At 43.9% G+C, this 16,692-nt stretch overlaps 1 protein-coding gene across 1 annotated transcript in view; it reads left to right on the top strand.

Annotated features, from left to right (window-relative positions):
• Ptprt (protein tyrosine phosphatase receptor type T) overlaps positions 1-16,692 on the top strand; it is a 679,440-nt gene that overhangs the window by 626,893 nt on the left and 35,855 nt on the right. The window contains exon 18 of the mRNA XM_090352716.1: positions 10,307-10,383. Within this exon, the coding sequence (XP_090208842.1) occupies positions 10,307-10,383 (77 nt within the window). The remainder of the gene's footprint in view (positions 1-10,306; positions 10,384-16,692) is intronic.

Genomic DNA, 16,692 nt, shown 5'->3' with positions numbered 1-16,692 from the left:
GGGGGGAGGTGGATAAAAAAAGAAGAAGAAAAAATCCTACAGTCACAATGAGGAAGGTGAAAAAGAAACAGCCTGGAGGACTAGAAAGTATTCCTGCCCTTGTATGTGTTCCTCTCAAAGGCACAGCCTGCTGAGCCTTGATAAATAGAAATATTCTTGGCATAAGAAGAAAACTGAGTGTGATTAGCATCTTAAGGAACCCAGAGCACCAAGAGAGGCCATAGTTGAGGACAAAGGCCCAGGCCAGGGAGAACTGAAAAGATTAAAGGGGAAGAAAAGGAGGAAGGGCATTGCTTTAAAAGAAACAGTGAAATTGAAACTTTGGCAAAATAACCTTTTGATTCCAAGATTCTAATTGGAATTTAGAGACAGTGGGATTTGAAGGGAAATGGATGGAAAGGAAGTGAGGGGAGGAAGTAAGAACAAAGAGCCTTTTGCTTCCAGGTTGCTCCAGGGCAGAGACTTGCTGCAAGGGGAAACTTAGAGAAAACCAAAACATTACCTATGTAGACCTTCTCGCACTTCCTGGGCTAGCAGGAAGTAAATGGAACTAGAAGAGGAAGTGGTCTTGGGTTACAAATATTATAAAATGGGGCTCCTTTATGAGATTATTGGGATCCACGCAGGATTAAGAGATATTTTGTAGTTGTATGATCTGAAGAGAAATTACTAAGAGATACTTTGTAAAAGTGTGATGTAGGAGTAGGGATAAACACTAACTCAGGACAAGAAGGATTCTGGTCCTGGTGAGAGATCACCAGGATAGAGTTTTGACCTTTAATGCTGACTGACTCTGTAGGGAAGAGTACTTTAACCCTGTTTTCCTCCTTCCACCAACTCCTCACCTCTGTTTTCTACTGTTGAACCCAACAGAAACCAGAGGGCAGAGGAAGCTGTCTGCCCAGTTAATGACAAGTGTAGACCCTAGCAGTGATAATACCAAGATCATTCTCCTAGCATGCACGAAACCCTGAGTTTGATTCCCCTGAACCACATACACAGACAAAGCCAGAAATGGTACTGTGGCTCAAGTGGCAGAGTGCAAGTCTTGAACAAAAAGTGTCCAAGGACAGTGCTCAGGCCCTGAGTTCAAGCCCCAGGACTGGCAAAATATGCTACAAATGCTTTACCCTGGATCTCCTAACTAAGAAGGGAAAGGGCTGAGTAATGTGTATTTTTGAAAGCCTCATAGGTCAGGCTGCTGTATGTCCTATCTTAAAGGTCTCCAATTATGTTCCCAGAGACCAGCTTCCTGGATGACAGAGCCATGTAAGGAAGGTGGAAGATAGACCTGGCGGGCGGGCACCCAGCAAATCCTCCAGTCTAGGAAAAACCACTGGGGTCAGAAGCTTAGTGGACATGGAGACATTGGAACCTTTGACTTGAGGTCAGGCAGGTGCAAGTTCTAATCTCAGTCTGTCATTTACCTTGTCCACACCCTTAGGCCAAGTCTCTCCATGTCTCTGACCTTGTATTTTTGCCTGTGAGGTGGTGATAGGTCAGATCCCAGCACAAGAGACCCAATTAAGAAAGCTGAATATGGATGCTAGTGAGTCAGAGACTTTCAAGTCTAGCTGAGAGCCTAGCTTCTTTGAGTTCACAGGCAAAAACAACAACAACAAAAAAGACAGGTGGCCCAAGGATGGACGTCACATTCTGGCTCCTGAGCCTTCTGCATCTGCTTGCGGCATGGTCTAGATGAGTAGGCGATTAAAGCACCCCTCTGGTTCCTCTCCCCTTGGGTGGCATAAACTGAGGTCCACAACCTGTGATTCTTCCCCCTCCTCCTCAGCACGATCAAGCCTGAATTGGCTGTAGTGGCTAGAGCTGGTGAGTCACCCCTGTGTATTTTTTCCTTTCTCCTTCTCACTTCCCAGTCCCTTTCTAGTATTTCCTGGCACCCCTTCCCAGATCACCTTCTTCCCCCTACATCCTTGTCCTGCTGCTGCTGCTGCTGAAATCTAAACCTAACACGCAAACCCAAACCAGAAAACCCTTTCACTGGTCCCTCAGGAATTCAAGGAGGTTCACTGGGGGATGACTACCCTCCTACTTCAGTGCTTCTACTTCTCAGCCCTTCTCTCCTGAAGCTACACCTGTTAGAATACTTCCTCACAGGGTCCCACAGAAGGAACCTTCCCAATTCAGCCAGCGTGGATCTGGCAGGAACAGAAGGTGTGTGATGTGATGGGGTATCAAGCTATCTCCATGTTGTCCCCAAGCTCCCACCCCAACCACCCCATCACCCCACCAGTAACGGTAATTCAATCAAGATTGAATGTCAGACCTTTAGCTTCAATGAGGTACCCAGGCATTCTCTGCAGAATTACCTGCCTCTTCCCTACCCACCCATGCAAGATGATAGCATTAACATTTCCAATACGTCTAGGAAATGGTTTTCCAGCTCCACATTTCATTGTAATGAGTCGAATCTCTTTTCTCTGAAAAATCACACCCTTTCTTTACCTTCTTCAGTGCCCACAAGACAGGGAGGAAAAAGGCATCAAATATCCAAATGGTATTCCTCTCCCCAGCCCCACCTCCTGGAAACAATTCTGTGTTGATGTGCCACTTGCAGTGGCTGACTTATTGGGTTACAGCTGATGATGACGGAGAAAGCTGTAGTTTGTTTTGAGTGAGATCTATGCAGAGGAGGGAACTGAACTCTCTCCTAGAGTGGGTATGGGACCACAGTGGAACAGCGGATTAGCACTGGGAACTGAGAGACGGTAAGAAGTGATGGGAGAAAGGCCAGGCAATGATCTCAGATAAGAACCCCACCACTCTACAAAGAAACACTCGGCCCTAAACCCTCTCCTGAGCCTTAAATTTTTTACCCATAAAGTGGGACAGATCTATGTGTGTGTGTGTGTTTACATACATATATATGCATATAACTATATGTATGTAAATGTGTATATGTATGTGTGTATATATATGCCCATCCCCCCAGCTCTTTTCTGCTAAAGACAAGAACTGGCTGCAAGTCTGATGTGGTGAGGAGTCAGCTATGAGAACAGGAGGAATCACAGCCAGGACCCATCCTTGGAAGGGCCCTGGGATCAGAGTGAACATGGAGCATTTCAGCAAATTCTAGAAGAGGAGTAGTAAGTGTGTGGGGAACGGAGACATGGTCTCTGATCATGTAAGGGGTTAAGGAGAACGGTGAGATAGCGTTCTCGCCAGTAGAGTACTGTAAGTGAAACATAGCCCCGGGACAGTGCAGGTTTCAGGAGTAGTGTGAGCTGCGCCATGCGATGCTGAGATTGGTGATGTTTATACCATAGACATCAGCAGACATCATGGACAGCAAAACCCCTTTCCCCCCACTGAGCTGTTTTAAAACATTTATCAGTATACCACCAGTCCTTAGCCAAAAGTAGGAGCACCTTTGTGGGAAACGAGAATGACAGGCTCTGGAGCTATGTTTAGATGAGATCTGGATCCGAGTCCTTGTAGTTCCAGCGCTGTCTCTCTCCCACCTGCAGCCACCATCCCCTTCCAGGGCACACACCAGTCCTTGCCTCCCTCTACCTCCTCTGTGAACCCAAAGGAGCCAAGTCCCTCCCTTTATCTCACCTCACCATCAAGGAGTTTGCTTCTCCTCCATATGACTCTTCTTAACTCCTTTCCTTGTCTTGAATATCAAACAAGGAGCAGGAGGAGCAGCAAATTAGCTAGGTTTTTTTTCAAGCTTGCAAAATGTAGATAGAGCATAATGAACAATCCAGGCTGCTTGTAAATTACCTCATAGAAGCTGCTTCTGCATCCTCCACCACCACATCTTTCTCTCTCCACGTGTATGTGGGTAAACACAATTTTTTATCTTTCTAATTATATAAAGTTGGAAGAATAAAGGGACATGGAATGATATTAGCATTTCCCAGAAGGAATAAATAAACCATAAAGGCCCTACCACTCCTTGCAATGCCTTTCTGGTATCTGGTGTACCTCTAGTTGAATCCTGCCCTTTAATGAACACAGATAATAGCACTGTGCCTCTGCAGGTTAGATGGATCTATTTCTAAGTGGCTCTGCCATTGGCTCACTGTCTGCCCCCTATCCAGCCCTAAACCACCAATTATTGAGCACCTGCTGTGTACTCGACACTGTCCTACCACTTTTCAGAGAGCAATTTACAGAAAAATAAAGCAGTAAGTACAGACTTCCCATCCTTAACATATAATGAACATTTGCATTAATGCAGTACATTAGTTACAATTGATGCACCAATATTGATCCATGATTGTCTAAAGTCCATAATTTACATCATGATTCACTTCGTGTGTTGTTTTTATACTGACGGATTTGTCATGACAGATATCTCCAATTACAGTATTACATAACGTATTTTTACTTCTCTGAAACTGCCTGTGTTCAACCTATTAAATCTACCCTCTTCCTAAAAGTCCCTGGCAAGCACTGATTTTTTTAATGGGCTCTATAGTTTTCTCTTTGCCTAAGTGTCATATGTAGTCATATGAAACATCATATGGAATTATAGAGTCTAGAGTCTTTGCAGTCTGACTTTACTCACCAATCAATATGTATTTGTTTTGTCCATGACTTTTTGAGAATGACAACTCATTATTTGGTGTGTGTTGGTACTGGAGCCTGTAGTCAGGGTTTAGGTTTTTTTCCTCAGCTTATTCACAAAAGGCTGGTGCTCTACCACTTGAGACAGAACTCTACTTTGGTTTTTTTACTGGTTAATTGGAGATAATCCTCAAAGACTTTCCTGTTCAGGCTGGCTTCGAACTATGAGTCTCAGATCCCTGACTCCTAAGTAGCTGGGATTACAAGTGTGATCCTTCAGAGTCCAGCTTGATTTCCTTTAATCACTGAATTTATACCCCATCATATGAATAAATAACAATCTGCTTATTAATGTACCTACTAGCAAATATCTTGGTTACTTCTACTCTTACACAAACATGAAAAAGACTGATCTGGACATTAAGTACAGATTTTTGTGAGGGCTTAAAATTCCAGGACATTTGGATAAATTCCAAAGAGTATAAGCAATGGGTCATGTGTGAATATGTTTAACTTTGTAAGGAGCTGTCTCCCTGAGAGTGGGAACAGCCTTTTACATTTCTACCAGCTGTGAATGAGAATTCCTGTTGCCTGATATCCTCACCAGTATTTGGTGGTATCAGTGATTTGGATTTTGGCCATACCAAAATGTCTATCTACTTATATCATGTTTATTCATTTACTCATTGATAGCACTGCAGTTTGAAAGTAGGGCCTTGCACATACCCTTATCAACCCTTTCTGCTTCAATTGTTTTACTCACAGAGTCTCATTTGGACTTCAGTCCTCCTATTTACACGTACTGAGATGACAGACATGTGCCACCGCACCCCACTTTATATTGGTGGAGATGGCATCTCTATAACATTTTTCCCTGTCTGGTCTTGAACTGAGTTCTTTCTGATGTTAGCCTCTAGATTACCTGGCATGATAGCCTACTTCATTGATGTTTCAGTGTGAAATTCCTCAGTGAAACAAGATGTGGAACATCTTTGCATATATTTATTGTCCCCTACATTTCTTTTTCTTATGTCCATCAGATCTTTTACGCATTTTTTTTTGCCAGTCCTGGGCCTTGAACGCGGGGTCTGAGCACTGTCCTTGAGCTTTCTCAAGGCTAGAGCTCTACCACTTGAGCCATAGCACAGCTTCTGGCTTTTTTCTATATATGTGGTACCAAAGAATTGAACCCAGGTCTTTGGGCATGCTAGGCAAGCATTTTTACCACTAGGCCAAACTCCTGGCCCTTACGCATTTTTTAAAATAAAAAACTGCTTTCTTACTTTTTCGGCTTTCAAATATTCTTTGCATATTTTGGATACATGATGTCACTGGTAAGATACATGCTTGGCAAATATTGTTAGCTATCTTTTCATGATTTCTTAATATTTGCTTTTCCTATCTACCTTTTAATAAAAAAAGAAAAAAACTAATCCTTCCTCTACTATGTGAGCTAGAATTGGCTCCATTTTGCTAAAGAAATCAAAATAAAGAGAGTTGATTTCCCTCATGACTGAGGTTTGAACCCAGGCTTGAGCCATCTCTCCATACCCACATCACACATTAAAAATGTACCCTCCTTGCTGGATGCCAGTGGTTCATTCCTGTAATCCTACTCAGGATGCTGAGATCTGAGGATCTCAGAAGATAGCTCGTGAAGGAAAGTCGGTGAGACTTGTCTCTAATTAATCAGATTATTTTGTCTTATTTTATTTATCCCTAATTCATCTCTAATTAAAAAGCCAGAACTAGAGCTGTGGCTCAAGAGCAAAAGAGCTAAGGGACTTAGAGCCTGAGTTCAAAGCCCTAGTACTGGTTCACACACACAAAAACTGTATCCTGCTCTGGTCAGTCCGTATAAGAATTGAGTTTGGTTTTCTTATACTAAAGTACTCTTCTACCAGCCTGGAGAAGAGAGACGATATTTAGATACCCTTCAGAACTCAGCCTGGTCACTCATGTTTTAGTCCCTTTAGTAAATATTGTCAATGACTCATGCCTGTAATCCCAGCTACTTCAGGAGGCTGAGATCTGAAGATCATGGTTCAAAGCCAGCTGGGGCAGGAAACTCTGTGAGACTCTTATCTCTAATTAACCACCAGAGAACCACAGTGGTGCTATGGCTCAAAGTGGTAGGGTGCTAGCCTTGAGGTAAAGCTCAGAGACAACACCCAGGCCCTGAGGTCAAGAGCCACAATTGTGTGTGTGTGTGTGTGTGTGTGTGTGTGTGTGTGTGTGTGTGTGTGTAAGTTTCCTGTTTTCTCTCACATCCGGTCTTCCCAGGGCAGGGCTTTTTCTGTAGCTACCCAGTGTGCTCTCTACTCACCTTTGCTTTCACGTTCACACTAAGGAAAAACCCTTCCCCATTGTCCACTGGCTTAGTCTTCTCCCCATGGATGCCTGCCTCATATGTCTCTCTGTTATCTACTTCCTAAACCTGGGCACTTCATTTCTGTGCAACTTCCTACTAAACTGACAAAATTATAGTACCTTCAGTGAGCCTGGCACACAATAAGTGCTCAATAAATGTGTTCTTTCAAATTAGCGAAGAAGAGACATTAGCAGACCCTACCATCTAATGGTTAGAGTGGCTTTCATTTTGAAGGAAATCTAGCTAGGAGAAGTTGGTTTGTCTCTGTTTTGTTTTGTTTTATTTTTTTCATAGCTCGATTTCAGATTCATTTTTTTTTTACTTTTTGTTGAGAAATCTTTCAACATTTTATAACAGAACTTCTGTTTCCAGCACCATGGACCCCAGGAACAGACATTATTCAATAAATAAAGGAGATTTTTGGATCAATAAGTCATTAGTGACACCATTACATGTAAATATAATATGGAATAATGCCCTTTTTTAAGGCTTACCATTTCTCTGCTAGTGACAGAGCTTGGCAAGTCTGGGCTCAAAGTCAAGCACCAGAACCACTGGATGGCTGAGCCCTGGAAAGCTCTCCTCTCTGGGGCTAGAGAACAGAAGGAAGTGGGAGCCACCCGTGTGCACAAACTCAACACTTCTCCCTGTGAGAAGCTCTAAATCCCAGGGTAGAGCCGAGCAGGAGCCCAGGGTCAAGTTGGCCTGACAGAATAACCACGTAACTAGGACAATTGGTATAAGCTCTCTGAGCTCTAGTCTCTTCATTCATAAAATGGGAAGACTCAGGAAAAAATGCCACATCATTCTGATATTATGACAAAGCTATAGAGGTAGCTTGAGTAAATGATTGAAGATGAATGTATATTATATTATTTCTTATATTATATTATGTCTAGACTGCGTACTATGAGTTCAGTAATGACTTATAAAACAGACTCCTCACCAGGCATGCCTGGTTCATGCCTGTAATCCTGGCTACTCAAGAGGCTGAAATCTAAAGATCACAATTCTAATTCAGCCCATGCAGGAAAGTCCATGAGACTCTTACCTCAAATTGTCCACAGAACACTGTAAATGGAGCTGTATCTCAAGGAGCTCAAATGGTAAAACATTAGCCTTGAGCACAAAAGACAGAGCTCAGGCCCAAGATTTCAAGCCCCAGGATCAGAAAAATAATTCAAACTCCCTCTACCAGTTCTTGGCCTGCTTTTCCCTAGCTTGCCTTTCCCACCAGATTCTGCATTGTGAGGAGTTGGCCTCTGAAGTGGGCCTACTTCTGGTCTCCAAATCTCATTGGAAAAGCCCAGGGTGACTCCAATTCCAGCCAAGTGTCCCCAGGAGTTCTGGGATCCCCAACTCACTGTCCCTCCACGCCTAAGGAATCAGTGCTTCTTTAAAGTTATCCAGTTCTCCTGTCACCTGACTCTTCAAATTTTCCTCCATCACAGGACAACCACTTCTCTGTGGTTAATTCTCCTACCGTGTGTGTTTAAGGTGGTATCTGATACTCTGCGTACATAGGAACTCCCAGCTGCAGGACCCCGCTCTTCCATGCTCTGGCACTCACTGGTCAGGAGCCTGGTCAGTTTCATCCATTGCAACAACAGGCTAACAGAATCCACTGGCCACTCTCACGGAGTCATTGTGAGGATGCAATGAGGCCACCATTTACATAAACGTTAAGTGCTCACTGGTGCCTGCCTGCCTGCTTGCCATGTGGCAAACTCTTTTTTTTTTTTTATGCAGCACAGGGATAGAACAGGGAACAAGACAAATAATAGCCCTGCTGGTAGGGAATTTCAATTGCTTAGAAGCCATCCAGGTGCTTAGGACGTGCAGAGTATAGTCAGAATGTATATCCCACTCTTCTCCTGGATCAAGACTGACTGGCCAATGGATGTTGTGACTGTATAACAGATGCACAGTAATCCAGGTTGCAAACTGAGGGTCTCCTCTCACCAGATCTAAACAAACTGTCCTCTTTGCACATCCCTGTTAATATGTCTGGGATCACTTTAATTAATTTCAAGAGATTATCCTGATCCTTCTACTGTACTATTCTTGATAGTTCGTATTTGCTGTTATTTGAAGGAAGTGTGATTTTGATTAAAAGCTAGAAGTTTTAATCTATGCCTAGTTTGTATTTGAAAAGGTATCTTCAGGGACTAGGAGTTTGGCCTAGTGGTAGAGTACTTGCCTAGCAGGCACAAAGACCCGGATTCGATTCCTTGGAACCACATGCATAGAAAAAGCCAGACATGGTTCTGTGGCTCAAGTGGTAAAACCCTAGTCTTGAGAAATCTCAAGGACAGTGCTCAGGCTCTGAGGTCAATTCCCAAGAAAGGTAAAAATAAAATAAAAAAGAAAAGGTATCTTCAGTGACATGGTAAGTAGTTATTGATGATTTCTTATATCATGATTTAGCCAACCTCACTTCAACAGTGGTCTTGATAATGATAGGATGCTAACAGTCTGTTTGCTCCAATGCTCAGAGAGGCAAAAGGAAAGCAATTTGGGCACATGTGAAAAAAAAACAAAGGTAAACTTGCTATTTGTAAGCAAGCATGAAAATAGAGCCTTTTACCTTAGGTTCAATACTCTCTCCCTCCCTCGTATATCTATATGACTCTCCCTTTCATGGGGCTATGAAGTGTTGGGAGCCGGAGTAGAATCAAATTGTACCTTGTTTTGCATCAGACCATGGCTTTATTGTCTTATTGTTTTATGGCCTTATTCTGTTTAAATTACCTGAGATTTACCATATGAATATAACAGTTGGAAGTTCCCTGGTTTCAAGAAGGGATATAAGCTGGTTTTGACAATAAACAAGGCACTCTTTACTTGGGCTGCAGACATCCCGGACCTGGTGTGTCTGTCTCTCTTCTATTTTTTTCCTAGTCCTTGCCCCCTATTTCAGGAACCCCAATCTGCGAACCCTGGTTTGCTGCCGGCTGGCCCCGGCAATGAAGCTGGTATTTTCATCTGTAAGTTAATAATGCAATTACTAAGAAAAGGAGAGGAGAAAGAGAAGCAGGAATAGATGGAATGGGTGTTCAAATCCCTCTGTTTACATGTATGGAAAAGCCATGAGGAAATCCCTAACTACATATAATTTAATGCATTCCCTCTTCCCCCAGGGTGACTCACTTGCTCAGATAAGTAATAGAAAAACCAGAATCCGCATGGAAGGCAGAAAACAAAATTGAAAAAAGGAGGATGTGTCTCCAGGTTCATTTGAAAGCTACTAACCTCCCGGAACCTCAGCTTCCTCGTTTGTAAATACCTGAGAGGAATGTGAAGGCTTCAATGAAGGAGTGGAATGAGACCATGTGCAGTAGATCTTCATCGCTCCAATTCCTCTTACCCACCATTCCCTTCTTTCTGCTCTCTCTGCAGATGACCATTCTCGAGTGAGGCTTCTGGTGCTGGATGGAGATCCACATTCTGACTATATCAATGCCAACTACATTGACGTGAGTGTCTTCAGGAGGCCGGGTATCTGGAGTCTAGAATTGCCTGTGCAGGCTCGGAGATCTGTGGCTGTCCCTGACAGCTTTCAGGCAGCCTGGAGGAGTCTATACTCCACAGCCCCTGGACAACTGCTAGTCTTACTCATTCAGCCCATGAATTCATTTGCATACTTCTCTATTTAGCCTTTCATGTAAAGGTACAGCCATGAAGGCAATAAAAAAATGTTTAAGTGCCCACTGTATGCTAGATGCTATGTATGGGAATTATACAGCAAAAAAAAATAAAAGCCAGGATCTCTACCCTGGCTAGAATCTCAGAAAGGAGATAAGCTGTGCACATCAATAATGCTGGGGCAAACTAGAAAGTGGTAAGTGTCACGGGTTCAGATAAAATGCTTCAAGGATTCAGAAGTGGGGAGAAATATCACTTCTTCCATCAGGAATGCAAAAGGTGATGTGAGCCAAAGCTTCAAGCACAAGCAGAATTTAAAATCAAAGAGAGGGAAGATGGGCCTCTGGTTAGAGAGAGCCGACGCTAAGATGGATCTGCTGAAAAGGCAGGACAAAGCAGCTCCACTTGAAGGGGTGGAGACGTGGTGGTGGAAAGAGTAGAAAATAAGGTCAGCACTAGATTCCTGATGGCTTAGCTGGCTAGACTGGGGAGATTTTTAAAAACTGTTTAAAAAACATTTTCTTTAAAATGTTTTATTAATTTCCTTTATTATTAATAATATAGAGGTGATATACAGAAGGGTTACATTTATATACAACAGATAAGTACATTTCCTTTCGAATAGTGTCATCTGTTCCCTCATTCTCTCCATTAAAAAAAATGTGTTTATTACCTTTAAGTAATTCTACAAAAGGGTTACCGTTCAGTAGACCACTCGATGAGTACAGTGTGATTTGGTCAACCGAACCCCTGTCGTTCTCCCAGCCCCACCCATCACCTGTCTCCCTAGCTTCATGGAACATACATTAAATATTATAATAGCATTTTCCTTCCTCTTCCTCTCTTCAATCACCTACTCCACTCCCTGGACCATCTTCCCACACCTACCACAAATTCCAGCTTCCTAGTGTTCACTTTGTTAGAGCATAAGTTAGTTCTTACACCAGTGTAAGAACCCCAGTACATACCACACTTGGATTAATACATTTGTGTATATGTGCATAGGACCCTATGTATATTTACTTACATATTGATAAATTAGATGTAATTATTCTTTGTCTCCTTGAGCCTGACTTTTTGCACTTCACTTAATTGTTTCCAGGTTCATCCATTTCTTGCAAATGGTGCGATACCATTCTTCCGAATGGATGAGTAGAATTCTATTGTGAGTCTATAACATATTTTCTTGATCCATCCATCCATTTAAGAGTATCTGGGCCTCAACAGGTGCCAAGAAGGATACCCATAGAAGACTTTCTAAGGACAGAACATGGTCGCTGTGGCCAAGCGGACTTTCTAGCATGGCTGATTCAAGCCAGGCTTCTCTGGAACTTGAAGAATGGCTCTGAGATTGACCCTGGTCCTTCAGACTCCCAGATGCATTTGTAGACAAACTATCAAGGGCAAATTCTCATTGACATGAGTGAAAATGTGCTCTGCATATTTTCTCATTATCTACCCTGAACCAGATGATTTATTAACTCAACAAATACTTGTGTGTGTCATTTGTTCATCTGCCCTCAGATTGTTTCCTTGTCCTTCTCTGCTCTACTTTGCACTTCCAGTGGCAGAATTTACATGATAGGAGCTCACGTGCAGTGTGTAGGGAGCAAGGGAGACTGGCTTCTTCAATGAGAGAGAATGACGAGAGATCCAAGGAAGAGAGAAAAGAGTGTGTTCCTTTCTTGCACCCTTTCTTGGGTGGGCAGTTCAGGCCTGGCCATGTCATCCTGCCTACAGGTCCAGGTTCCCTCAGTTAGGCTCCCTCATGGTTTTAGCTCCTTCCAGGACCCCCAGCTCCTGAGCCTTACTGTCTTCTCTGTCCCCAATTGTCTCACTAACTGTAAGGAGTTAGTCCACCAGTCCACTAGTCATCCTGACTCCTCCCTCACCTAGTGTAGCCAAGTCCCTGTATTGAGTCCCCTCTGTTGGTAATGCATGCAGCAGCTTCTATTTTTCTGAGACTGGAACATCCGTGGACACGAAGATGGAAAGTCTCTCCTTCCATACCATTTTGGAGAGACCTCCAAACAGAGCAAAGCACTCTGAGCATTCATTCACCATGCAATCAACCTCTTCTGCATGGGTCTAGCATTCATTTCACAAACATCTCTTTCACTAAGTCCTAAAAATAATAACCTATCCAATCATGTCTTCAGCCTAAAATAAACTCAGTCTGGTGAAAGAGTCTGATAGGAAAAATTGGAAAAAAAAATCTCACAGAGCAGGGGTTCTGTAGGTTAAAAAACCTCAAGGTGGGGAAGAATGATTAGAGAAGGTTTCTTGTGCCTTAATCCTGCCTTACATGAAAAAAAGCCAGAAAGAAAGGGCGTATCATGCCAGAGTTACCATAAGTAGTACCTCTACCTCACAGAGTAAGTGCCACTATTACCCATTTCCAGAGGAGTAAGCTGAGGTCCTCAAGGCTAAGTGACATTAAAGGAAGAAGAGCAGGAGTTTTGATCATGAGTCATTCCCCAACCATGTCCTGTTGCCTCCAATAATACCCAGAACAGTGGTAACTACAACTCTGATCACTTTCACTTCTCTCCCATTTTGTGCCTGTGTTGCTGAGATCTGGGGCTTATAGAGCTTCTCCCAAGCCATGGTCCTGGACAGGGTAAGAATCAGAATCCTATCCAAAGCTGAAGGACTCCCTGACCAGTGCTCTTTCTTTGCTCTCCATCTACCCCTGACATCACTGTGTAGGCACCATTCAGTGGGGCCTAGGACAGCACAGCTGTACGTGTTGGTTGAGGGCTGAATTTTTCCCTTCCTTTTTCTCCTGGATCTTGTCTGTATCTAGATGTATGCAACAAGCCTCAAGACCTCAGCCCATTCAGAGTTTTGTATACTGGCCAATCTATCTGAATGGAACCCCCCAGCAAAAGCCACTCCTCCTGTCACACTACCCAGAACTGACTGACTTCTACTGGTTTTGTAAGGCAACAACTGAAATTGTCTTAAATGCAAGTGAATTTCTGTAGCTTGAATACTGACCAGGTTTCCTGTGTCTACCATGTTCTGTTATTTTTTTACAAGCCTATAAAGACAGGAAAATCGGGATCAAGGTTAAGAGCATTGCCCAAAGTCACACAGCTAGACTTTAATTCTCTGCCCAGCTAGAACACACCATACCCCCTTCTTCTCTCTGTAAGAAGTAGATTGTGCCAGCAGGCCAAATGCCCGTGCTACACCCTGTCCTAATAGGGCCACATCAAGGGCTAACAAGACCACAGTCATGAATCTGATCCTGGTTAGGCCTGTTGAATGCAGGCCTTTCTAATGACTGGCTTTCTGTGATTATAAGTTAGATACTTTTCCTGATCGCTCCAGAAAAGGAATAATACCAGCCTACAAGTAAACCATAACTGATGTTACAGTACCAGAAAGGGAACAGAGGCCCGTTCAAAGGACGTAACCAAGGAGAGTTTAATAGGGATGTGAATGGAATTCAAGGCAGTCAATAGACAAGGTATAGTGTTTTGGAACTGTACACAGAAATGGGTTCTCACTAGATGGAAGGATGAACTAGGAGAGGGCATTAGGAGGTAGCTATCAGAAAAGACAGGAGTCTCTATAAGGAGCAAGCTGTAGCCTGACAGAAAGCCAGACTAACTCACTTCACTGACTTGGTGGAGAGGGATCTAGAAGGACATGGGCCTCGACGTCTTGCTGGCTACTGAGCTTTTGCTTGTGCTCCTGGTTCATCTTCACCCAGAAGATGAAGCTGTGGTGCAGTTCATAAGATCAGCCTCTCAAGCAGAGCAGAGTGTGGAGGAAAGAGAGGAGAAATGGAGAGACAAAATCAGAAACAGCACGACTTCCCTCTTGCAGTGTTACCACTGTGGGGGTAGGAAATAGAATCGTATTAATTGTGAGCCTACTGGATATTCCAGCAAAGTTAATTCTTAGGGACTTCATGGAGATTCTTGGTAACACACACACACATACACACACACACACACACACACACACACACACACACACACACACACACACACACACACATCTGTCTAGTCTTCCTTTGCACTGAATCCTTTCTCCACAATTGGATCTGGACAATTCATTTAAATGTCTCCATGTGGATGAGTTGGATGGGCCGAGCCCTGTCAGGGCCACCAGAGAACATAATCTGCTGCTGTCTGAACTTTCCACTGGCAGGTTTGTTTGCACACCCGAAAACGTATTGGCCACTTGAATCTGTTATAAATTACCAGCCTGGAAATAAATATCGTATCTAGGTCCCCAGTAAGTAACAGATGCAGGAGTATAGAGTGAGATAAATGCATTTTGGATGCAAACTTCTTTCCCATTGCTCACAGACAGATGGAGGCAGGCCCAGTGCTGGTTTGCAGGCAGGCTGCGTGCTGTGTAGGTGGGACTTAAATGAACTCAAAGTTCTTTTAAGGTTAGGAAGTTTGCAGTATGAGCTCTTGGCAAATCCCCAGAGAAGACCCAATTGAGCAGTGCATCTCCTTTTATCTCCTCCACTGAAGAATCTCGTGGTGGGAATCATTTCTCTTCAGGGAGTGTGTGGATTTCCAGAGGCCAGGGAGGATGTCTTTGCTCATCTGTAGCATGAGGACAGTCACCCAGCTGGAATGTTTTCAGGATGTTTTCATCAAGGCTGAAAGGCCAGGCAAAGTTCTTAGTGCAGGCAACAGTGGTGAGCAAGCTGGACATGAGCAAGTTCAGTCAGCCTGCCTTGGTGGAGTCCCCATTTAACTCGGGGAGACCAACAAAAGCATGGACATGACTAAAGCAGAGGATGCTGCTGAGTGGCCGAGCCACTCAGGGAGCCGAGAGCTGAGGATCACAGTTCAAAGCAAGCCCAGGCAGAGTCCTATCTCCAGCTAACTAGTATTATCGTGGAGGGTGTGTGTGTATGGAAGTGGAGGTGTGGCTTAAGTGGTAGAGGGCCAACCTTGAGTGACAAAGCTAAGGGCCAGCAACCTGGCTCTGAGTTCAAGTCCTAGCAGGGACTTGGAGACTAGAGAAGCAGACAATGTGGACAGAGAAAAAGCTGTCTGGAGCAATAACTGGCAACATCACAGGACAGAACTAAGGAGAGAACAAGGTACTAGGAAGAAGCATGGCTGCCACCAGGAATGGCCAGTGATAAAACCCAGTAAGAAGCTGGCCTTATCTCCTAAGTGCCCCCAAACCCCGTTAGCACTGGGGAGAGTAGTGGAAAGACAGAGCAGACTGCTGGAGCTGTGGAATGGAATGGCAGGGAGACCAAGAGACCCATACTTGGCTTAATTAAGAAGCCAATTAAGCCAGCACCTCTTCAGAGAGCATCCCTTGGGCCTTTGTGGCTGGGTCAGTTCCTGGGGGTATTCCACAGAGCCCCGCATCTTCCCTCGTAGTGCCTCGTACCCCAGTTTGCTGATGTGTGAAAACGGCTCTAATGCAGAGCCCGCATCTATCTGCTCCACTTTTGTGTTGCATACTTAGTAGTAGGCTCTCCCTGAACCCATGCGTGCACGTGCATGTGTTTGTGTGTGCATGTGTGTGTGTGTGTGGTGTTTGCGTTTGAACTCGGAGCTCATTCTTGTGCTTGCTGCTTTAGGTTTTTTGTTTGTTTTTTCAAATAGGATCTTACAGATAGCCTTGTACCTTTCTTTATCCACCATCTGCCACCAAATTTGGCCCTGTTAACTTTCAAGAAAACCAGTCTTCCAAACCATAGTTTTCTTCAGGATCTTTGGTCTCATAGCCCATGTGCTAAGGGGGTACCACAACACAACCTCAAAAACATATGTGTAACCCTCTGTAACTAGTAATAAAAAATAAAGTAGTGTAATCTATTTTCTACACTCCACCCATGCAGACGTGAATGTATTCCACCAACCAGTCTTTGTTGAAAACACTGCTCTGCTGTAAATGGCAGGTACCATGGGCCAGGTAGAGAAGAGTATCAAACAAACAGATAGACCTTCGGTGTGACACTGTGTTCCCTAGGCATATGCAAGGTCCTCAGGAGGAAGGGCTTCCTTCTGTACCAGAAGAGATCTTGTGTCTGAAGACCTAGGACGTGGGGCTGGAGTACAGGGCCCATGGCATTGTGGGAGCAGATGAAGGGCAGCTGGAAGTGAGGCTGGAGGAGAGGCTGCAAACAGGTGATGAGTTCCAAG

The sequence above is a fragment of the Megascapheus bottae genome, chromosome 18 (genome assembly GCF_031878675.1).
Source record: "Megascapheus bottae isolate mThoBot1 chromosome 18, mThoBot2.hap1, whole genome shotgun sequence".
Taxonomy (NCBI): domain Eukaryota; kingdom Metazoa; phylum Chordata; class Mammalia; order Rodentia; family Geomyidae; genus Megascapheus; species Megascapheus bottae.
The sequence above is the reverse complement of the archived record's forward strand: the minus strand, read 5'-3'. Positions and strand labels throughout refer to the sequence as shown.